At 39.9% G+C, this 23,873-nt stretch overlaps 1 protein-coding gene across 2 annotated transcripts in view; it reads right to left on the reverse strand.

Annotated features, from left to right (window-relative positions):
• Positions 1-23,873, reverse strand: part of ITSN2 (intersectin 2) — a 77,483-nt gene that overhangs the window by 26,013 nt on the left and 27,597 nt on the right. For both annotated transcript variants that reach the window (XM_042438044.1, XM_042438053.1), the window contains 5 exons: positions 23,036-23,202; positions 22,398-22,443; positions 22,191-22,312; positions 19,857-19,953; positions 15,720-15,911 (listed from right to left, as the gene is read on the reverse strand). In XM_042438044.1, coding sequence (XP_042293978.1) covers positions 15,720-15,911; positions 19,857-19,953; positions 22,191-22,312; positions 22,398-22,443; positions 23,036-23,202 — 624 coding nt within the window. The remainder of the gene's footprint in view (positions 1-15,719; positions 15,912-19,856; positions 19,954-22,190; positions 22,313-22,397; positions 22,444-23,035; positions 23,203-23,873) is intronic.

The following is a 23,873-nucleotide window of genomic DNA, read 5'->3' on the forward strand; positions in this document are numbered from 1 at the left end:
TGTTTGTTCATACCTCTGATAATGGATTGGAATCTGTGAATATTATTTATGTCAGCTATTTCTCTCCCTTATCTCCTTTATAATGTCCTTGTTCAAGGACTGCAACTTGTAAATCTCTTACCATACTCCCAGGAAGGCTGAAATATTCTGCAACTGGTTTTTAGCTATTGCCATTTCTAATGTCGAATAAATGTGTCCATTTATGCTCTAGCGTAGAGACTGTCCTGTTTGTCCAGCACAGAGTGTAGAGGGGCACACAGGATGGCAGATCTCCCATTGGAAGAACAGCAAGTCTCTGATGTTGTGGGTGATATTATAGGCCCCTATAATATTGGCTCCAGAGTACAGTGGAGACAGTTGGCATCTGGAGTCGTAGCAGGGTCCTGTCCCTGTATGTTATGTATCCTGTTGTAAGTGAAGAATTAAGATTTGGAGGCAGTTCACAGGCCAATAAAGGCCTGCCTTTCAGAGCTTGTGGGAGGGCTGTATGATTTTCCAGAATTAGTTATAGCTCACTGATTATGCTTTTGAGTATCTTGTAGTAAATGGTTCCTGAGGATTAATCTTGCTTTGTGTAGGGTTGCCATATTCTAGTCCCTCATATTTTGGCATCTAATCTGTATTATGTAAGTTTCTTGAAGAGATTGATGATCTTCTACAGTGCACCCGCGCCATATGTGGGTGCACGCCAATTAAAGCAATGACGTACACACCCGTGGCATGCACACTGCCCTGGAGCTATGAGCATGTGCCCCATTATTTTTAATTGGGTGCAAGCATACATGGATTTCCACTTACACGGGGGGATTGGGAATGGATCCCCTGTGTAAGGTGAGGGTCCGCTGTACTTAATTTGGCTAAATCTGGTGCTTTCCATTCTGCTAATTTGCAAAGAAGTAGCTGTGTAAGACCCTCTGGAGACAGGCAGATCATCCATTGCCACTTTAAAATGATCCTAGAAGATACCCAGTCAGTTTTAAACTATGGATTTTAAACTGCTATATTTTAAAGTTTATGTTGGATTATTTTAAAATGTCTTATGTTTATGTGTTTTAACTCGATGTGTGTAAATTATGGCGGGGTACAGACCGCCGCTTTGCGGTGGTCTGCCGCCGCCGCCAGTAGGTCCGCGGGGGAACCGGAGCCTTCAGACGGCCCGACTCCCGCGCGGACCGAAAAAAGAAGCTCCAAAATGGAGCTTCTTTTACCGTCGCGTTTGCGACGTAGCGAGGCGCCAGGGGCGCGCTCGCTACGTCACAAGCGGCGCGACACGTCTGGACGCTGTGCGTCCAGTACGTAAAGATGGTGGCGCCCATGTAGAAGGGGCGCCGCCATCTTGTACGGACGGAGTCCGTACTAGGCCCAGGGGCGTCTATAAGAGACGCTCCTTTTTTAAAATGGGACGTCCACAGGACGTCCCAAATGCCGGTGCAGAAAGCACCGGTGTTTGGTGTTTTAATCTATGTTGTCCCCCCCCCCCGAGCCTTGGAGAAAGGCAGGAATAATAATAACAGCAGCCTCTCCAAAGTAACTTGTGGCCTACCAGATCCTGGTGCTATTCTGTAAGTCTGCAAATACCTGCTGCCTCCCACCCAGCTCACTGCCATGCCTTTTGGTTCTAATTACCATTATTGCCTGCCTTGCTGTTGTAAGGATTTACATGTTGCAGTCCTCGAACAAGGAAATTACAAAGAAACACTAGAAAGAAAAACAGCTGATTTCAATGATGAAGTCGAAGGCATCTTCAGAGAATGCTTTGTCTGCAAATCACTCCTGCATCCCCAGGCTCACACAGTATATATACACTCAACTTTTTCCAGGCAAAGCATTCTCTGAAGATGCCAGCCACAGATGCTGGCAAAACGTCAGGAAGGAAAATTTCTAGAACATGGCCACATAGCCCGAAAAACCCACAAAAACCCATGATTTCAATGATATTCACAGATTTCAATCCATTATCAGAGGTATGAACAAAGACAATGGCTTCATGGCACACTACATATACAGTATTATTAATACGAGTCCTTGCTACTGCTCATGTAACCAAAGGAATCTTTCCAGTGAAAAGGAGCCATCTTTTGGCTTTTTGAGAACTAGCTAGCAGAGGTCACAAAGGTATGCTTTACTGTGTAAGAGAATACGGTATGCATGCTAATAATTTTACTGTTTGGATTTTGACAGGCAGTGATGTAAAAATAACAGTACTGAACTATTTAAAGCAAAAACACAAACTCTTTTGGAAGGGGTGTTATAGAAAAACAGGAGAGGTAGCAGAGCGCAGCGTTAGAACCCATAAACACAGTATCTAGTTGCAGTAAGGGCCTAAATAGACAGGCCAAAATAAAGCTGCTTTGGGTCACTTTGGAGGTATGATGTTTAAATGCTGCATGCATCCTAAGAGGCCGGAAGCTACACCAAAACCATGCTCCAGTCCTCAGGACTAAGTGCAACTTTGGCGTAGTTTCTTGCCTCTTAAGATGTGTGTGTCATTTAAACAGCATACCTCCAAAGTGACCCAAAGCAGCATTATTTTGGCCTGTCTGTTCAGGCCCTAGGACAACCAATAATGGTGATTAGAGCCAAAAGGCATGGTGGTGCACTCGGGTGGGAAGGCAGCAGGCATTGGCAGAGCTAGACAATCAGCCCCAGGATGCCATTTCACACTAGCTTTGAGGTTGCTGCTAGCCCACCATCACTCACCCTCTCATCCAGTATTTATAGGGTTCATTTTGAAGTGGTAATGGATGATATGCCTTCCTCTGGGCTGGGATAAGCAGCCAGAATACCATACCACTTCAACTCTACTCCTACATTCAGGTCACACCACTACTCTGTCCTGCTAGGAGAGACAATATAGAAGAGTAAAGTGCTGGAGCAGATATGGTCTGCCTCTCAGCCTCCCTAGAGGAAGAATACAACTACTACAGAGAATAGGGGATGAAGAAAAAGCAGGGCCACACATAAAACAGGTGTTTCCAGTGTCATTACCGCTTGTCTAACATGCGAGTACTCATGTTGGACAGCCAGACATAATGTTTGGTAGAGTCTAATGGGTTTATGGAGGTCATAAACCTGTCTTACATTGAGTAGAACTGTGTGGTCCTCCTTATTTCAAGAAGCCAGGGAGAAAATGCCCTAGGATTAGAAGCCTCAACCACACAAACCCTCTCTCTCCTTCTCCCTGTCTGAAGGGCTTTGGACTTTGTTTGAATCTCATGTCTATTCCTAGTAAATATAGGAAATTACAGTCATCCCTCCATATTTGTGGCTTTGATATTTGCGGATTTGATTATTCACGGATTTCCTTAATATGTTCTCTCTAGGACTGTCTAGGTCATCCAGTGCAACTCTGTGGTCAACTTTAACTAAAGGTTGCACTGAAAGACCATTTGTAGCTACTCTAGTGCCATTCTATGGTCAGTGTATGTTGGGGATTGACCACAGAGTTGCACTGGAGGACCTAGAGATTCCTAGAGAGGTGTCCTCTCAGGTAAAAAGTGTTTTTGTTATTTGCAGTTTTTCCATATTCACAGGGGTCTTGTTCCCCTAACCCTAGCGAATATGGAGGGACAACTGTACACCCAGAGATAAATGAAATTTGGCTAATATTGATGGAAAAGAAATCACACACACACATATTCTTCTGTGTGTACCTTTAATAAAATATGTTTGCATAGTTATTTCCAGTTTTCAAAAAACAATAATGATATCATGCGCAACATAGGCTGTGTGTGCATGGGGAAACAATGATTATTCCAAAACATTTAATAATAGAAAGCCTTAAAACGAAAGTAATATTAAGGCAACATTCAACACTATAAGATGTAAAGAGTTCAATTTTAATTACATTAAAGCAGCATTATGCTGTAGCAGCCCAAAACACCACTACAACTAGAGGTCTGTCAGCATTCATGTAACAGATTGATTGGAGGCAGCTCATAGCTGGACTGAATAAGATACTGTTTGGCAAATACTGTGATACAAGCAATTAGCAAATCACGATTTGGTGGTGTGATTCATTTTTTAGTTGTTATAAAAATCAAAAATTTTGTAACTTTTACATTTCTATTGTAAATATTTTTTTTAATTTTCTTTTGCTGTTTTATGACCATTAAAATGTCACAAAGTCCCAAGTAAGCTTTTGTGTTCTCTAGAACCCTTTATCAAACTAGATCTTAATTTCTAGGTACAGCTGAAGAACCTCCATTCCTAATTCTCCCCTACTCTTGTGAAAGTCTCATGGCCTTCATATTCCATACTTTTCAAGAAACAATCCTCTTTCTGGAATGGGGACAAATAAACAATTGTGTTACATTGCCTCAATTATATACCGTAATTATCTGTGATTACATGAAAAAGAATCTTAGCCACACACGAAAAGCTGCAAGAGCAAAGCTGTTCATACCTAAAGCTAAAAACCACAATTCAGAGAGGCAATGTATACACACTGAAAATCTTGGACTTATATACTACAACATTTGGCTTTTTCTTTTGAACAAGCAGATATCCATGCCAGAAAGCAAATTACTTTGGGGACTTACAGAGCTGCTTTATATGTATGATATATGGACAGTTGTTGGGATGCTCCAATTTGGGACGAGGATGTTCCACTGAATATGTGGATTTAGTAGGGTGTATCTGTTTCTGGAGTCTGTCTTGTGTATACAGACTTAGGGCCTGAACAGACAGGCCAAAATAAAGCTGCTTTGGGTCACTTTGGAGGTATGCTGTTTCAATGATACACACATCTTAAGAGGCCAGGAGCTGGGCCAAAGCTGTGCTCCAGTCCTTAGGGCTGGAGCGCAGCTTCCAGCCTCTTAGGATGCATGCAGCATTTAAACAGCATACCTCCAAGTGATCTGTCTGTTCGGGCCCTTATTCTCTAACTTGGTGCAGAACATTTCTCCCCCAATTTTGCCTTGAAATTCAGCAACCATGGCTTCTCAACAAGAAATGTGAGATCTAAAAATGTTTAGGCAACAATTACTGAATGATGATCCAATTATCTGATACCTAAACATCTTAGGACCTGCTTCATTTTTTTTCTTTACTTGCTCAACATATTAAAATACAGACAGACAAAGGGAAAGGTGCGGAACTACCAATATTTTTCTTTATGGCAAAAGAATACTGATGCCATGTCATAATGAAAGTATGGTTCCTTTATTAGTAACCAAGGCGTAACAAAGGGTGCATTCATTCATTTTTGCAGCACTTTTAAACTAATTGTACTACATGAAATGCATTTATGTTTTGTATACACCTGTTTCACGTAGCCTGAAGGACATTTTATACACAATAATGTTGTGCATGTAACAAAGTTTATGTACATTGAACCACTGGAAACCATAGGTGTCACTATCTCAGTCACTCATGTGAACAATTTTGGATTTTGGAGTAATTCGGATTTCAGAATGCCAGGTAAAGGAGACACAACTGTATAAGATTTGACATAAAAATTCAAAACTACATTTCATATGTTTGGCAAAGTATTTCAAAATATAAAATATGTGTGAATATATTTACAGTGCGCCAGTGTCATATGCGGGCATGCTTTATGCGGCTTTCAGCATACGCTGAAAGCCACATGGGGAGGAAGGGTTGGTGCGCACTGCCATGCTGCCACATGCACGGGCCCCATTACTTTAAATGGGGCTCAAGCACACACGTTATAACTCAGCTGGCTGTGTAATAGTTTTTAACATGATATTTTTATATATTGTTTTTATTTCTATGTATGTACTTCGATGTTGAAATTTTAATTTGTACGCCGCTTTGATCATCGTGGAAAAGTGGGATAAAAATAAAAGTTATTATTATTATTATTATTATTACATGGGTTTTTATGGTTGTTGAAACCTATGTTATTATGAGACTACATAAACAACAGACTGGCTTACAAGCTGTAACAAGTCACATCTAAAACTAATTTTACTCATTATACCAATGCTCATTGTTTGTACCAACAATGTGGTTTGCCACTCAAGGTATATATTATCTTTGAAGAGGGAATTTTTAAAACTTTTTTGTTTCAGACAATAGTGCATTAATAGGATTACTGAAAAAGGTTAACCAAAACTAACCAGGTAAACTTTCTCTGCTATCAAACAGATTTTGTTTAAACTTCTGTATGGAGCTAAATTCAGGTATTGATAATTTGCAATTCACCTCCCCACCAAAACACACACACACACACAAAAAGCCTAGTAGCCATGTATGGACTTAACAGGGGCTTGTTGTTGCTGAGATGGCATAAAAGGAAAGGTGCTCTAGCAAACATTTGTGAGGCCACTCTGCTTTTATTTATTGTTTATGGCAAGTGGGGTGTACACTGGCAGTGCCAGGGCTGAGATAATAATGTGAAATGCTCTGTTTTCACATGAGACAGAAACATTACTATCCCAGATATTAGCTTGAATTCAAAGATATAGCCATGTTAGTCTGTAGAATAAGTAGGTAGAGAGATCTTGTAGCACCTGAGACTAACTGAAAGAAAGAAATGGGCAGCGTGAACTTTCGTAGACTTCAGTCTACTTCCTCAGATGCATTTGCATTCCTCCAAATGCATCTGAGGAAGTAAACTGAAGTCTACGAAAGTTCACGCTGCCAGATATTAGCTTGTCAGTGATATTTTTGTAAGTTGCTACATTGCATTGGCAGTCTGTGAGAACAGGCCACAGTTCAGCTTCATTAGTATTTATACTGATGTAGCATCATGCCATTAGCAAAAAGTTCTACTCTGCACAAAAAAAGAAAACCTCAGGTGAACACTGAGCTGTTTACTATCACCAATAATGGTCATACTTTATTCTGTGATAAATGATCACAGTAAAATACAAGTAAAAAAAGTTAAATCTTAGCATGATTTAGGCACACGACTATTCTGTATTGCACAAATTATTTACCCCTACAATCCATTACTTGATAAAAGTATACATTCTTTGATAAAAACTCATTTAAATACACAACCTTTTCACCTTACTTAGGAGGCAATCTCCAATACAATTACTAACATGTAAGCGCCAATGAACACAGTGCATTTATTACTGAGTAAAAGTGTATAGAATGACATAGGATTGTGATCCTATCCACACTTAGTAGAAAATAATGTCCTATTGAAAATGTGACATATTAGCAATCATGCCTAGGATTGTACTGCTATGCAAAATGCTGAACAAAAGGGTTTACTGGGAGCATAATGTAGATTTGAGCCTTGCTTTCCTTCAGCTGACTGGGCCTCCTCTGCTGCTCCAGCAGCCCCAGAGTCTTCTGAAGGATCAGGTCTGTTGGGAAGGGTTTGATGCATCTTATGAGGGATGGATCAACTGCCACAGTCCCAATGATAACAGCAAGGAGTAGGGAACTTTCAAACCTTTCTACACAAATAGCCTTTACCAATGGGACCACAAAAAGCATGCCACAAAACCTGACTGGCCTGCATTTGTTCCCGTCACTACACTCTGTTTTGACACATAGTAAAATGTCATGATATTTCAGAAGAGCAGAGAGTTTTCAAAATTTGTAGCAAATTCTAGGACCTAAGAACCAGAGGACACTGTAGCAGCAGCATAAAGTGCATAAAAAGCACGTACGGTTTTATTTTACTTCTGCTTTTTCCCCTCCAACACACTGCCAATGTGGTCATCATCATACATGAAGTGCATTGTGAGAGATCAATGTATAATAAATCAGCAAAAGAAACATATGGTGCAACATCAAGAGAACACAACTGTCCATGTAATACAGTACAAATAGTAGGTCTTTGTGTGCCTAAAGTTGCACCATGCCAAGAGAGAACTTGACAAGCACACTAATAATTCATCACTGTTCCTAAATAAAGAGAATAGAGGAAACCATATTGGAAAGTGCAGAAAGCCACACAAAGACCCACTAATCAGTTTGCATAAATTTAGTTTGTAACTGTACAGTATAGAATGAAATTTGAAGTCTTGAATGCGTTTAATATTGAAGTGAAGCAAATGATATTTTTTTTCAGAGAGATCTGAGCAGGCTGTCCACCCTGCTTCCATTCTATAGTCAAACTTGGATAGTGGGTCTCTGAGGTGCTTTCACCCAGGAAGACAACATTGGATCCTTTAAAAAAGAAAAGAAAAGAGAAAAGAAAAAAAGAAAAAGAAAATTAGGAATAAATGACCACAACCAAATTCTCTGAGAGAAAAATTCAAGAAGTGCAAAGACAATACATTTCTCATTAATAAAGGTTCTGAAGATGATATGGCCATGCTCTTTCATTCTGCCCTGCACCCCACTAACTGCCTATCATTTGGAAGAATATTATCTAGGCAAGAAAATGCACTACTGATTTTTAAAATCAGTCAAACACTGCAAAAGCTCATCAATACCTGGCTGCCAACTACTTAACAGGAGAATCAGGGTTCTAGGCAAGTTAATTTTTAAAACTGAATTGCTCGTTGACTTTTTGATACTCAACATTAATACTTAAAATATGTAAAATATTTTTTTTCTGGTTATTTAGTAATATAACCACATGCTATGAAAAATATGGAAAACCATTTGATACTTGGATATTTATTTTCTGCTGTGGGTCACTATCTCAGTTTGAAAGCACATGAAATTGGGCATCCAAATAAATTCTATTCAACAATGAATTAATATATATATCCTATTATCATTAGGACAGCTGTCACATTTGGAGCAGGGGAGGACTTCAGAAAAGTGTTATGGCATTATTCCATTATTAGATTATACCCTTTACACATATATACCCCCACCCAGAGTAATAGGTCTGCAAGGAAGAGCATACTTTTGATATGTACAGTATAAGGAGCCCTTAATTGGTTAAAGGGTATCATGCATCCATTGTGTGCACTGAACCCCCCCCCCCCCCCTGCAGATGTCTTAATAATACAGTTGGCCCTCCTTATCCACGGATTTTTTTATACAAGGATTCAAGCATCCACGGCTTGAAAATATTTTTTAAAAGTATAAACTTCAAATATCAAACCTTGATTTTCCCATTTTATATAAGGGACACCATTTTGCTATGCCACTGTATTTAATGGGACTTGAGCATACATAGATTTTGTTATTCACGGTGGTTCTTGGAACCTAACCCCAGTGGATAACAAGAGTCCACTGTAATGGACCTCAAAGTAGGGAGATTATCAGATTATCGGGGGGGGGGGGGGGGAGAAAAAGGCTAAATCGCACTAAAGATTTTCAGACGACATCATGCTAATCTAGGATTTATCCCAGGAAGAACCATGAATGCTCCAGCAACAAATCATTCATGGGGAAATTCTGCAAATGGTTTCTCAATAGTGCAAATGAAGCATGATTATGAGAATGTGAAAGTTAATCGTGCTTCATTCGCGCCACTGTGGAAGCAACAATGGATACCCAGAATGCATTGCTGTAGAGGCAATCCGTTCTCCTTGCCAGGATCAGTTTTGAAGTGGATTTCAGTCTTTTTTTGAGGTAAGGGGCACAATTTTGTTTACACTGGAGTAAAACAATATGGTGATGTAATAAATTTTATTTTGTTAGTCTTTCATTCTGTGCAGGATGGAAACATGATTTCAATACATGTGCCATAGAGCCGAAACGATCAATTCCATGGAACTAATGATTCATTCATAGATGTGTGAGAATCGGATGTGTGAGAAACACAATTGTAATATTATATGGTAACATCACAATAATCTCATTGTGTGACTGTGCAAATATATTGTGCACTATAGCGGCTACTGTTGTGTTAGCTTTCATTACTTTGCTCAACTGACCCTGATGTGATAATTTCCTAGATTAGAGCTTTGCTGTTTCATTACTGATGCAGGTTTCCTAAGTCTCATTCAGGCATTCAGAATGGGGTTAACCTGAATGCACAAGGAAAGGGAGCAGGTTAGTGCTGTCCTTCTGTCATTACTCTCCACGTTACATAGAGAGTGACTAGCTGAAAATGACAACACTCTCTATGCATGCAGCCTTTTCTCCTGAATGGAAAGCCTGATTCTTCAGGGTTCCAGACTGTGTGGAAAGGCTCTCCTCTTCAGACAATTGTTATTCCACACATCGGGAGTGATGGCCAGGGTGTGAATGTGCAAGGTTAGCTGGTTTCCTGTCCTCACACATTCAGGATAAACCTGTTTTGAGCACCTGAACTGGGCTCCATTTTTTAAAATAAATATAATCTTTCAAAAGTGGAGGTTCTTCTCTTCAGACAGTTGTTTCTCCACAGGTTGGGCATGATGGCCAGGGCATGTGTGTGTGTGTAAGGTTTATTTGGTTTGCTGTGAGGTCAGCAGAAAAGAGATGGATCAGAAAATAAAGGAATATTTTCTAGAGAGGCCACTGTTTCCAAAAGAACTTGCCTCTTTAGAGCCATTGTGGTGGTGACTTTTCCCAAACTCTCACAATTATAATAAAACCATCAGTTACAGAAAACATCACAGTTAGTATAAGTGTCTAATTAAAAATAATAATTGTAAGCCGCTCTGATAGCCTTTAGGGCTGAAGGGAGGGGTATAAGTACTCTAATAAATAAAATTAAAAAATGTAACAACTATCTCTGCCTAATTTGAGTATATAATCAGCTCATCAATTTGTATATTAATCTGCACAGAGCCTGAGGTGTCACAGCTGATAAAAACAGTTTTTTAAATGTACAAATGGTTTTTATGTCAAACTATGACATGTATACTTTGGCTCTAAGAAATGTCAAGCATAGCCAACATAAAGTGCTCAAGCTACCGTGATGCATTTCTATCTGCTGTATTTGATAGCTTTGGGACGATGAACTATACTATGTGTGATAAAATTTATTTTAAGTAAACATTAGTTTTGGAAACCTCCCCACCCCTGGCAAAAGAATGAAATGACAGAGAATGTGACAAACACAAGCCTGTAGTACATTTTGTACATTCCTTTTCCTTGCTGTGCATCCAATTAGGAGACAAAGAAGGAAACACCAGTTTTTGTGACTAATGAAAATCTTTCTCTTTTAACAGATTAAGTAGAGTTCCTTATGAACTGATATAGTACCCAGTTCTGAGATCTTGAATGCAAATATGACTGCAGCAAGGAAAAAAAATTCTTCTGGGAGAACATCCTCAGAGATACCTTCCTAAGAGGTTCAAATAATGGTTTGAATGAAGCACACAGAAATTTAGTTCAACTGAGATGGCAAGTGGCAATATTCAATTTTTGTTCTATATATATAATCAACATCTAGTTCCTTTAAATGACTAACATAAAGAGGCCCAAAAAGGGTGAACTTAACCCAAATTAAAAGTTTGCTGAAATAGAAATTTTAACAAGATGGGTAAAAAGGTTGGCGTGACATATTTTGAAGGTTAAATGCTGGTTCAGGATGTCTACTTTGAATCAGACTAACATATGTTGATAAAGGATTTGCATGGAATGTGTAGACTACTGAGTGCAAAGCCAGGGTTGATGCGTGATATTTGGTGAGAGGCCTTTGATAAGAGAAAAACTTGGAATGTGGCATAGGTTGCTAATGCATAGTAATGAGATTTTGATGTATTCAGAATTCTTTGTCCTGACTGAATGAATTTTTGTATGTTTACATCCAATAGAATTTTGTCACAGAAAGTATTTGTTAAGATGTCTATAAAAAGGAGGACTTTACTTTTATTCTTTATCTCAGGGGTTAATTAGGATCCAAATCCTAAACTGAGATCTTGCTAGCAAAATAAATTGCTTTCTTTACTAAACTGGGTCTTCCTTGCCTGTTTGCTGTTCTGTTCAAGAACCCATCATTTAAATTGGTTTATTAATATTGAATTCTGTAACACAACATCCAAACTGAAAGCTGGCTTATAGTTGGAGGTTTTGAATTGGGGGCACGTCTCACTGCAGTAATATAGTTGTCTTGCTGGGTGCCAATCATAAGCTGCCAGGATAGAAGGAGCCACAGTGGAAAGTGATCCAAGGTTTGCTATCACTGGCACTTTACAGAGAGCCCAAAAAGGGCGCTCTGCTGGTGCTTGTGTTTGCTGTGCCAGGGAACCGCAGCAGACAAACAGTGCGGTTCCCCGGTGCAGCAAAAAGAACTGCAAAAAGCGGGTTCTTTTTGCAGCACGGAAATGACGCTGAAAGGTGCCAATTGCGCACTTGCAGCATCATTCCTGTGCCGCGCCGTGCAGATGCTAAGTGTCCGCTATGTCAAAATGGCGGTGCCCATGTAGAATGGGTGCCACCATTTTGTACATGCTCGGCACATAGTAGGGTTAGGGGCATCCGGAAAGGACGCCCCTTCCTAACCCTAGTACGTGCCGAGCACGTACTTTTTGGCGGTATGTAACCCGCCACTGATCCCAACAGCTGAGGCAAATCTAATATCAGAGTCCCAGTACTGTAGTTGAGTTGCCTCAAGTCTGACAATACAGAACCCAATGCTAACTTTCATGGTGGTTTTCTCTTGCTTTTCTTGAAAATAAGGGAAATGGCTCCACATTATCAAGAATAATCTCTACTGAAATCAGTGAGCTGCCATACCAATCTATTTAGTTAAGAGCTTTTTGGACATCTGGGGTATTATGGCTGAAGACTGAATAAATAAGTTTCAGATACCTCCTCTGAAACTGATGGATCTGAACATGAAATACACACATGAAATCTACTGAACAGTGATGCTGCTCCAAGTCTCTCCACTATGGTTTTCAGGACTTCTTTTTCTTCTTCTTCTGATGCACCAAATCAGCCATTTAAAGGGAATAATTGCCTTTCATTCTCTGTTCCTCATGGGAATTATGAAGAAGATGGAAGAATTCTTCAGCAGCACTCATACCATGACATTGGCTCAGCTGTAGTCTAACGCAGAAACAGGTAATTCTCTTGCTTTTTTGACCTTGACGATCATAAGCTGCCAGGATAGATGTTAGGAAATACAGTCCTCCCTCCATTCTTGCGGTTTTGAAACTTGTGTCCCTTGCTTATGCATGACAAACGAATGGAGGGGGAAATAATGGGGTGTTTGCCTGAGGCGCATGCCTACATGCATGCTCCCATAGCCACATGCCTATATTCAAGCCAATGGGGCTTGAATATATGCAAAACTCCATTTTTGCAAGGGTGTCTGGAATGGATCCCTGCTAAAAAGGAAGGGCAACTATAGTTGAGAGGAAGACTAAATTTTTTTGAAGAATAACACTTCCCAGTCCCACTCACTTACTGGTGCCTGTTACTGGTGAAACTGTTGCAGCCTTCATTGCCTTTTGGAGGGGAAAGGAAACTATTACTGTGTTGCTATTCATGAGAAAATACTTTATGTAGGCAGAGGATAAAAAGTTAGTTGCTTCCTCATTCATCTTGCTCAATAGCCATCTAGGAGAAAGTCCCATTCACCAGGTAGACTTTGCTCCTAGTGAAGACTCAATTTTTTAGTATGGATTCATTCCTCGGATAATGAGTTCTCTTCCACCAGACTTGCAATTCCCCATCAGGAATGTACAGTACTCACTTCATGATCTTCTCCACCACTGCAGAATACATTCCATACTTGGTGGGCCTATCAATTACTTTATCATATTCTGGTTTGACTGGCCCCAAACGTTGGAGGAATTTTCATTGTAACTCAAAAGCGCACTCAACATGCAGGATATATTTGATAGGAAGTGATACAAACAGCTGTCATAGTGCCAAGAGATAATGGAAGACACTTTATCAGAGTTATAAAGATCAAGAACGAGTTTTCAATAATTTAATATGTACATTTGCATTGTCAGCAAGGGCAACGTAACATTTTCTTCAGTAATATTGATTGGAGAAAAGTTAAAATCTCTGCTGTGGTAATTCTGGAGCACTGACTTTATTTTTTCCCCATTATTTGCTGTGGGCAAATATCAAATTCTCAAATCAAAGTTGCCAGTCTTATTCATGTGTTACTCACACAAATAGGCTGTGTATAGCAAAAGGAGAGGTTGGGTGGGGTGATGCATTTCAGTTGTTTTTATTGCTGCATTGCTCTTTCTCAGTGTTTGACCTAATTTCTGAAGCAGTCAGGTTCCTGTACTTGAAGAGTACCTTGCAAGATTTATAACCTGATGATGTAATCTAACACAAGGATCAACTTTCCACATTTTCTTGCAAGACTTCATTTATTTTCTCCAACACTGAATGCTGGAAGTATCAGTTTGGAAGTGAAAAAGTACCACTGAAAATACAGTGCGCTCTTGCCTTAAGTGGGGATCTGTTCCGGACCCCCCCCCCTGCATAAGGCAAATTCCGTGAATGCTCGAGCTCCATTGAAAACAATGGGGGTCGTGCATGTGGTGAGGCACAGTGCGTGCGCCATAGGTGCACATGCCATTTCCTGTTTGTCATGCAGCTTTCAGTGTAAGCTGAAAGCTGTGTATGGTGCACCCACACTTTAAGGTTCCTCAGGAATTCTGCACTTTAAGTTTCTGCACTTTAAGGTTCCTCAGGAATTCAAGTATTTAAATTCAAAATCCTAACTGTTCTTAGCATTTTGCTACTTGATTAGCAACTTGTTTTTCAATTCCATGAAGGTTGGCACACAACTGATAACAGGTCATAAAGCAAAAATGTGGGAAGACTGTACTTTAAAATTATGTCAGTGTTTGTTTAATAATGGAAGGAGAGAACTTGAAATGTAATTAGCAGAAATTAGTGCTTAAACAACTAAATAGATATTGCTATAGTTACAGCTCTAGAAAACAATTCTTTACTTTCCTGTTTCTGAAAAGTCACTGAAATGGTTCATTTTAGACTACTGTATTGTAAAAATGTGTACAAGCTGCTGGCTTGTGGTAAAAAACATATTGTCTTCCTGATGCGTGTCTGTTGCCCCAACACCCAAAACAGAGCACAAGCCAGCTGCATGAGGTGTACCATGAAGCAGCACTTAAATCAAGGGATATTCCTTCTCCATACCACTGTGATTATAAAAAAAAGTTTACATAAATTAGATTGATTCTTATTATCCCTTTGCTCTAAAGAAAGAATACAGCACAGCAATAATAAGTTAGTGGCCAACACTAAAAAAGATAACATGATGTATTTAGGCTTCCTGTGCTACTTTTTGAAGTGATACAAATGTTTTAAGAAATCAATGCTATATCTACATAGCAGCTTACATCAAGATGTGGTATGCCTGTGCTTGATCACTATTTTTAGCAGAATCAGTGATTCCCTCCATTTTCCTGCAACTTGCAGGACACCTAAAATCTGATCTAGATGGTGGGGAAATTCTCAGGAGGGGAAGAATTATTGCCAATAGATAAAGAACTATGTTTTTAGATATGGAAATACATAATTAGATATGGAAGAACACATATCTGGTTCCAGAGTGTTCAAATACATTAAATATGCTGCTTGAGAGTGATAAACATGCTGCAGTTTGGGAAACACTATCAACATCTAGGGAATGTTCCAAGGTCCAACAAGAGTACATACAATGAAGTTTCATTTTTCTGAACATGTGACTACACAGAAATATAGGTAAACAAAAGGAAACATGTTAGATATTATTTTTAGTTACACAGCTGCCACCTTGTCCTAATTTTTTGCTGAAAAGGTGGGGAAATCGGATATGCCTGCATCATTCAGGTGCATAGATCAGCACATAAGCAAAGATTCAAGTATTTATTCAAATATTTCAAGGGACTAAGTTCTAATGTACTAAAAGCACACTGTGAACAATCCACATACAAGCTGAAAAACTTAACCAATCATTGATTTAAAGATGTTTCACTTACACTGTTGACTTGGATCAGAATCTGTAGTCATCTTCACATAATTTGAAGGAAAGAGGCCTGAGATGCCATTGATTTCCCCTTGCCACCAATCTAAGTCATCTTTGTTCAGTACATTAATAAGCTGTCCCTTGGAGAAGCTGAGCTCATCTTCCTTGTTTGCCAAGTAGTCATACATTGCTATCACTTGACATACTGGAAGAAAAAGAAGTCAACAAATTATATAGTGTTATAGCAGGAACGTGCCAAACTATAGAAGTTTTTCACAAAAAATGGGCTCCATTTCTACTTCTAAATTACCACTTTCTAAATTTCACTGTTGAACTCATATAAAGAAAGAAAAGCTTGCTTTAGCATGAAATTATTCTTCCATAGAGGTTCAGGCTGCTTATTGATTTACAGGATACTATAAAAAATAGGAAAGCTACACATTCTATTTCTGCAGAGAGATGTCAATATCTCAAGACTACATTTTAAAATGAAGGAAGAACAAGGAATACTGGGAACTCCAGCTCCTCCAACAATGAGAAAGTGCAGGAGACTGGCAAGGGCTGAATTCAGGACTGTTTTTGCAGGAACTCACCTGCTCCAACCAATATTTAACTCTAGTGCTCCTGTCCGTATCAGTCTGGACACGAAAAGGGGCTACTGAGAAGTGAGATAGTAGCTTCTGCACATTCAGATTCCTAAGGTGTGTATGTATGTGCCTTCAAGTCACCTGTTGACCTATGGTAGCCCCATGTATCTCATAGGATTTTCTTAGGCAAGAAATACTCAGAGGTGGTTTTGACAGTTCTTCTCTGAAATAGAGCCAACAGTATCTGGTATCTGTTGGCAGTCTCCCATACAATTACTAACCAGAGCTAACCCTGCTTAACTGCCAAGATCAGACAGAATCTGGTGCCTTTAGAACATTTTGGCCCATCCCTGAGGTACATTAAATTATGCAAAGCATGCCAAGTCAGTTAAAAATACACTGGTTTATGATGGTGCCACTTAGAGTCACTTTGGTTTTTTGAAAGACTATTTATGGTTTAAACTAGATGTATTGGAGGACCCCTGAAATTGCCTATAAGTGGCCAAATGTACCTTTTAAAACCTTAGGGAAGCACACAATTAGTACTTCTGTTTTTTCTAGGATGGGGCATGTCAAGGGGCTTTGGGGAGGCATTGGGGAACTGAGTGGGCTACCCTTTCCCCACCTCTACCCTAGTACAACAAAGCTTAGGTTTGGGTAACTACTGTAGATTCAAGCAACTACATATTGTTCCTTCATCTAGTCCCACCTCTATTATCCTCCCATTCATTAACTGTATCCTGTCTTCATTTTCTAGATTGTAAGCACCCCAGGACAGAGACAAGTTCTCTTTGTCCTTTGAAAAGAAGTGTAACTCTGGTGAAGAGTTGTCTGCCTGCCTTTTGTTAGTCAATTGCCCAAGTTCCCTGATCAGCTCGAAAAATAAACCTGAAAATCATACAACATTAAAATATAAAACACAGGCCAAGTTTCTACATTGTTTAGCACAAAACTTCAGCACATGGAACTACCCTATGTGTGCTGGCTGTGTGCCGTAATAAATGTTGTTGTTGTTGAACTACTCTATGGTCCGAAACACACTGCGGATATAATCCAGTTTGAGACTCCTTTAACTGCCCTGGCTCAATGCTTGGAAATTCTGGGAACTGCAGTTTTGTGAGACATTTAGCCTTCTCTGAAGAGAGCTGTGGTGCCACAATAAACTACAATTCCCAGGATTCCCTAGCACTGAGGCAGGGCAGTTAAAGTGGCTTGGAAATGGATTATTTCTGAAGTGTGTATTAGACCTATGTCTTCCCTCTCACCCCTCCAAATTCCACCTACTGCGGGAGTAACTACTCCATAACCATTTAATGACTAAATAAACTACTCTTCACACAATGTGGACCATGAAAAAAACAGGAAGTGGGAGCGACACAGCCTTCAAAACTAGTGTGCCACTACTGAAAAAACCCTCTACCTAGTAATCTGCTGCCTCACATTCTTTCCTCAGAGAACATATGAAGAAGATCTTAACATCTAGGCAACAATACTCCAGAATATTCACACAGTCTGCTTCCTAAAATGTTCAGGGTTTTGAAAATTAATTGACCACTGGAAGCTGGGGTCAGAAATGAACTGAAACTACTGAAGCACTGACATACTATCATTCTTTAGGCCAGTTCTTATTAAAATTCTGCTGCTGTAGTTTGGATGAGCAGCATTCTGGATTATTTTCAAAGGTACCCTGACAGATAACACATTGCACTAATCCCCACATATTGTATAGCCATGTTAGTCTGTAGAAGCAATATGTAGAGAGAGAATGTAGAGAGATCTTCTACCACCTTTGAGACTAACTGAAAGAAAGAAGTTGGCAGCTTGAGTTTTCGTAGGCTCAAGTCTACTTCCTCAGATACCTTGGGAGGTTAAACTCAACTGCTTAATAATAATAATAATACTAAAATATTTATTTATATCCCGCCTCTTCCGTTTGGGGACCGAGACGGGTAACAACAGAGTTTATGATACACAATATAAAAACAATAAAACCCACAAAACCTTGACCCAACCCTCCTTCCCAAACTAAAAAAATTAACATAAAACATGATTAAAATATGTAACAATACAACATTACAAGATTATTCTACAATCCGCGAATGACGAGGAGATATAGTAGGAAGGATGGATAGAATTGGTTCTGGGCGGTTATCACTCAGGGAAGGCCTGCTCTGCTTAGGAGCTGGGGGATAGAGGTGTCTGTCAGGGAAGGTTAAACTCTACTACTCTAGTTTGGGGGAAGTCAAAGAATACTGGTTAGATAACCAAAGCATCCAAATCTTAGCAGCCTGAGAAATGGTGCTGAATGAAAATCCATGTATGTTTCTGGAATGATCTGGAATCAGCAGGGCTACTTTCTACAACACTGAAAATCTCATTTTGGAGACATACATTGAAGAACAGGGTCTCATCTCATTTGAATAGGTTAACATACCCAAATTTTCATGCAATATTTCTCCCAAAAGAACCTAAATCAAAGAAACCAGATTGAACAACTGAACTCGTGACAGTGGCGGCCAGTGAGAGGATTCATTAGCTGAAACAGGATGGAACAGCTATGCAGTGATCAAGGAAGGAGGAAAGTGCTACTAAGGAAATTACACTTGGGCGGGGTACATACCGCCACTTTGCGGCGCTCTGCCACCGCCGCCGGTAGGTCCGCGGGAGAGCCGGAGCCTTCAGACGGCATGACTCCCGCGTGGACCGAAAAAGAAGCTCCAAAATGGAGCTTCTTTTTCCGTGCATTTGCGACGAGCGAGGCCGCCAGGGCGCACTCGCTACACACAAAGGACCAACGTGTCCGAACGCCAGCGTCCGCATCACGCAAAGATGGCGCCGCCATGTAAGAAGCCTGCCCAATCTTACGGACGAGGCGACTAAGGCCCAGGGCGTCTATAAGAACCCCCCCTTTTTTCAAAGGGAACGCCTCCGGACTCCCAAATGGCAGAAGCCCCTTAGAATAGCTGAAGAACCATCTCAGATTTAGACCTTAAATACATATTATCCACAAATGCAGGTATAAGTCTCCACAGATACTTTTTGTAAAGAAAAACAGGGACCAAAGTGAGTGGAAAAGAGTGGTAACAGAGGCTGGAGGTCTTCATACAGAGGCTGGATGGCCATCTGTTGGGGATGCTTTGATTTGGATTTCCTGCATGGCAGGGGGTTGGACTGGATGGCCCTTGCAGTCTCTTCCAATTTTATGATTCTATGACCACTAGGGAAAAAGCAGCTTGTTAAAATAACTTAGAGGAAAGAAACCATGGGGGAGGAAAAGATTAAGTACTGACACTTACAATTTCTCCACTCAAAACTGCCAACTTTTTTTTAGTAGTAGCTATTGGGATAAATCTATATGTGTGTGCTGTTGTTAACTGTCCTCAAGTTGTCCTCAGATCATGGCGACCCTGTGAATGAGACTCTTCCAACGCTGCCCCCATCTTTAACTGTTCTGCTCAGGTCCTACAGGTCCATGGATGTGTACTTTACGGCTCTATGTGTACTTCAATATATACTTTACCCCTAAATCTAAGAAAAGTGTAAGTAAGTGTTTAGACACCCACCTGGGAGAGCTGCAAGAGTAGTCTTTTCACTGCTTGGACCCAAAAGTTTCACATGAGTAGCAGGAAACCATCCCTTTTGCCTTTTTTTCCCTCTAGCCTGCAAAAAAGAATTTTAAGCTCTCATCAATCAAATGGCAAACAATCCTGGAAGCGGAATTTACAGCTCTTTAAAACACTAAAAGAAAGTTACCGTACATTCATTACTAGTATTCAGACACATAGCTGTTAGGCTGGAGTATCAGTATGTGGACAGAATCCTTAGAAAGGTGAAAGCCATGACATGTGTGCTAGACCCTTGTCCTTCCTGCCTTATCAAACAGGGCAGAGGGGGGGTGGCTGACTGAGTAAAGGCAATAGTCAATGCCTCCCTTCAACAAGGCAGTGTTCCAACTTGCCTAAAGGAGGCAGTTGTGAGGCTTTTGATGAAAAAGCCCTCCCTGAATCATTCTATAGTAATAATCAGCCAGTGTCCAATGATAATTATTGGGCAATGTATTGCAGTGTGTGGTGGTCTCCCAATGCTAGGGGTTTCTGGATGAAATGGATTGACCCCTAGATCCATTTCAATCTGGTTTCAGGCCTGACTATGGAAAAGAGATAACTTTAGTCATCTTGGTGGATGATCTATGCAGGGAACTGGACAGAGGGGATGTGTCCCTGATGGTCTTCTTGGACCTCAGTGGCTTTCAGGAGCATCAACCATAGTATCCTTCCGGGTTGCCTCTTTGGGATGGGGCTTGGAGCCATTGTTCTACAGTGGCTCCATTGCTCCTTACAGAGCCAAACCCAGAAAGTGATCCTGGAAGACTTCTGTTTGTCCCCTGGCCTTTGGAGTCCCTCAGGGTTCTGTTTTATCCCCTGTGCTATTTAACAAATACATCAAACTACTGGGAAAGGTTGGCCAGAGATTTGGGATACAGTACCATTAATATGAGGATGACACCCAACTCTACTATTCCTTCCCACTCAAATCCGAGGAGGCTGTCCTGATCCCAAACCAGTGTCCGTCATCAGCAATTGACTTCATGGGGGCAAGTAAACTGAAACCTTAATCTAGACAAGACAGAGATGCTCTTGGTCAGTTGGAAGGCAGATCAGGGAACAGTGTGTTAGATGGGGTTATATTCCCCCTGAAGATGCAGGTTCACAGTTTAGGGATATTCCTCGCCTCAGCTTTGAACCTGGAGGCCCAGGTTTCTGCAGTGGCCAGGAGTGCTTTTGAACATTTAACTCTTGTGTGCCAACATCACCCAATCCTTGAGATGCTGGTTCTGGCCACAGTGGTACATGTCTTAGTTATACCCCTGTACATCCCAAGCAATGCACTCTACTTGGGGCTGTCTTTGAAGAGTATTCAGAAACTTCAGCTAGTCCAAAGAGTGGCAGCCAGGCTGTTAACTTGAAACAGCTCCACAAGAGAGAAGGCCTTCTTGGTGGCTGCTTCTACTCTCTGGAACTCCCTTCTCAGGAGGCCAGAATGGCCTCCTCTTTGTCGGCCTTCTAGTTGCAGGCTAAAACCTTTTTATTCAGACAGGCCTTTAAAATTGCATTTTATTATTTTAATATTGCAAATAACATAATTCTATTTTTTATGCTTTCTTTTTGTGATTTTAATTGCATTGTTCTTTCAAAGTGTCAGCCTTTGGGTATACTAGACTTCTAATTATCCCACCAAACCACAACTCCCAAGATTCTATGGGACAGAGTCATGGCAATTAAAGTGGTATCAAACTGCTATAACTGTGAAATGTGGGTATACCATGAACTGCAGACAAGTTACTTGATACTCTGGGGTTTTTTTTAGTGTGAAAGATATTTAATAATTAATGCAGATATATATATTTTAAAAAGATATTTAATAAGAAAATATAAACTCTTTGAAATGTGAACTTCCTACAGTATCTTGAAGTCAGACATTGAATGAAGAATGATACTGAATGGAAAATCTACATCTGAAAGATGTAGTATATGTAGGGATCATTGTGTCTAGTTAATTAATCCAGTTAAACCTTGAAGGTGATCTAGTAAACATAAATCCTTCAAACCTGAAGTTAACTAAACCAGAACACAAGGAGGGTATGCAGAAAGCTACTCTATTTAAAGTTAGGAAAGATGCTGAACCAAGAGGTTGAAAAGTTTTTTTTGTTAAGAACATTAACAACAGACCATTTCCAAACGTTATTTTAAAATGCCAATGTGCTCTTTCTTAAAAGACTTTCCCCCTTTTACCCTATAAAACTACCACACAAAGCCAGAAAGAAATGTTTCATGTGGAAATATAAAAATGTTTTTGAATATGTTGTCCAATGAGTAAGATTTTTTTCTCTTTGTTACCTGCAATTCCCCCTGCCACCATCCACTAGAATTTTTTTTCAAAATTAGTATCAGCTGTCCTGGGGCCAGACTCAGTTGTTCTGTTCCTGATGCTGTATAGGCTGTGGTAACCTGAGCAATTTCTGAAATGAAACAAGTATCAGTGAAAAACTGAACATTGCTAAACACACACAAACACACACACACAGTGAAATCGTCAATACTCACCAGGTTTTTTATTTAATGTCCCTGTTTTGCTAACAGTAGCAGAACTCTACAAGAAAAAAAGTAGGGGGAAATCTTTGTCAGCAGTGGTATAATTTAACTGGAGAATATTCAACAAAGATTTATTTTGTCAGGTGACTAATATTTGCTTTTTCTGACACAATGATCTGGAGTTGGGATGGGTAACTTCACTGGGTCTGGAGGCCACCTTTGTGCTCCTGGGGCAGATTAAGGAAAATGAAGGAAAAAACCCTCTGGTTTTGAAAAACAGGTGAGGATTCTCTGTATCAAATACTTAAAGGTACATTACCATTCCTGGAGGCAATTCATCTTTTTGGCCAGAAAAAAATGGGCAATCTAGGCAGTCTGGAGAGGTCAAGGGGAGCAGTATGAAGCCTCAGGGTTCTTCTCAGAAATTTTCACTTTTGGGAAGACAGATCTTCCCTGCACAAATCCTCTATCATTCTCTGCATGACAAGTGGTATTATCTAATGTGATTGTACTAACATCTGAAGCAAAGGAGAGATGTCCCAGTCTAGTGTTGCAAGCAAGTGTATCTGGAACAGAGCCTCAGTTTCTGGGGTACCACACCCACCCTCCCTATCCCTAAAAAAAAAAAAAAAACTGCAGGAAAGACATACATCCTGATCTTTTGGTTTGACATAGTTGGATGGAAAGATGCCAGTTCTATCACCAATGCTTCCAGTCCACCATTCTCCATCTTTCTGAATGACTAAAATTTCTTCACCTTCATTGAATGTTAAATCGCCAGGTTCAGAACTTGTGTAAGGATACAATGCTATATACTCTAAAAAAGTAAAAACAATTTTAATCACTTAATATTGCTACGCATGATTATAGGTATAGACTGCAACACATTTATCCCTGACTTGCCTTTTAAATAGCCAAACTCTGACACATCAGCATTTTCATGAGAAATAACAAAACCAAAAGAAAACAACTATCCCATTTTTTTTCTCTTGGGAAAATCTTGTTCATAGGCAAATCTTAATGTCAAATATTTCAACTGTACAGGCTGACTCTCCCTTACCAGGAATTCCAAAATCTGAAATATTCCAAAATCCATAATTGTCCAGATGGGTGGCTGACAAAGTGACACCTTTGCTTTCTGATGGTTACATTTAGACAAACTTCATTTCAGGCACAACATTATTTTATAAAATAATGTATAAAATTACTTTCAAGCGATGTATATAAGGATTATATGAAACATAAATGAATTTCATATTTAGACTTGGGTCCCATCTCCGAAACATCTCATTATGTTTATGTAAATACTCCAAAATCTGGGGGAAAACAACCCCAAATTCAAAACACTTCTGGTCCCAAGCATTTTGGATACAGGAGACTCAGAAGGAAATGTTCCTTTCACATATGCCACACCACAAATCCACTGCTTTATAATCATCTATAACTTTCCTCTTTGGTCTAGTGTAATTAAATAGAGGACAATATTTT

This window comes from Sceloporus undulatus, chromosome 1, assembly GCF_019175285.1.
Source record: "Sceloporus undulatus isolate JIND9_A2432 ecotype Alabama chromosome 1, SceUnd_v1.1, whole genome shotgun sequence".
Classification (NCBI taxonomy): Eukaryota; Metazoa; Chordata; class Lepidosauria; order Squamata; family Phrynosomatidae; genus Sceloporus; species Sceloporus undulatus.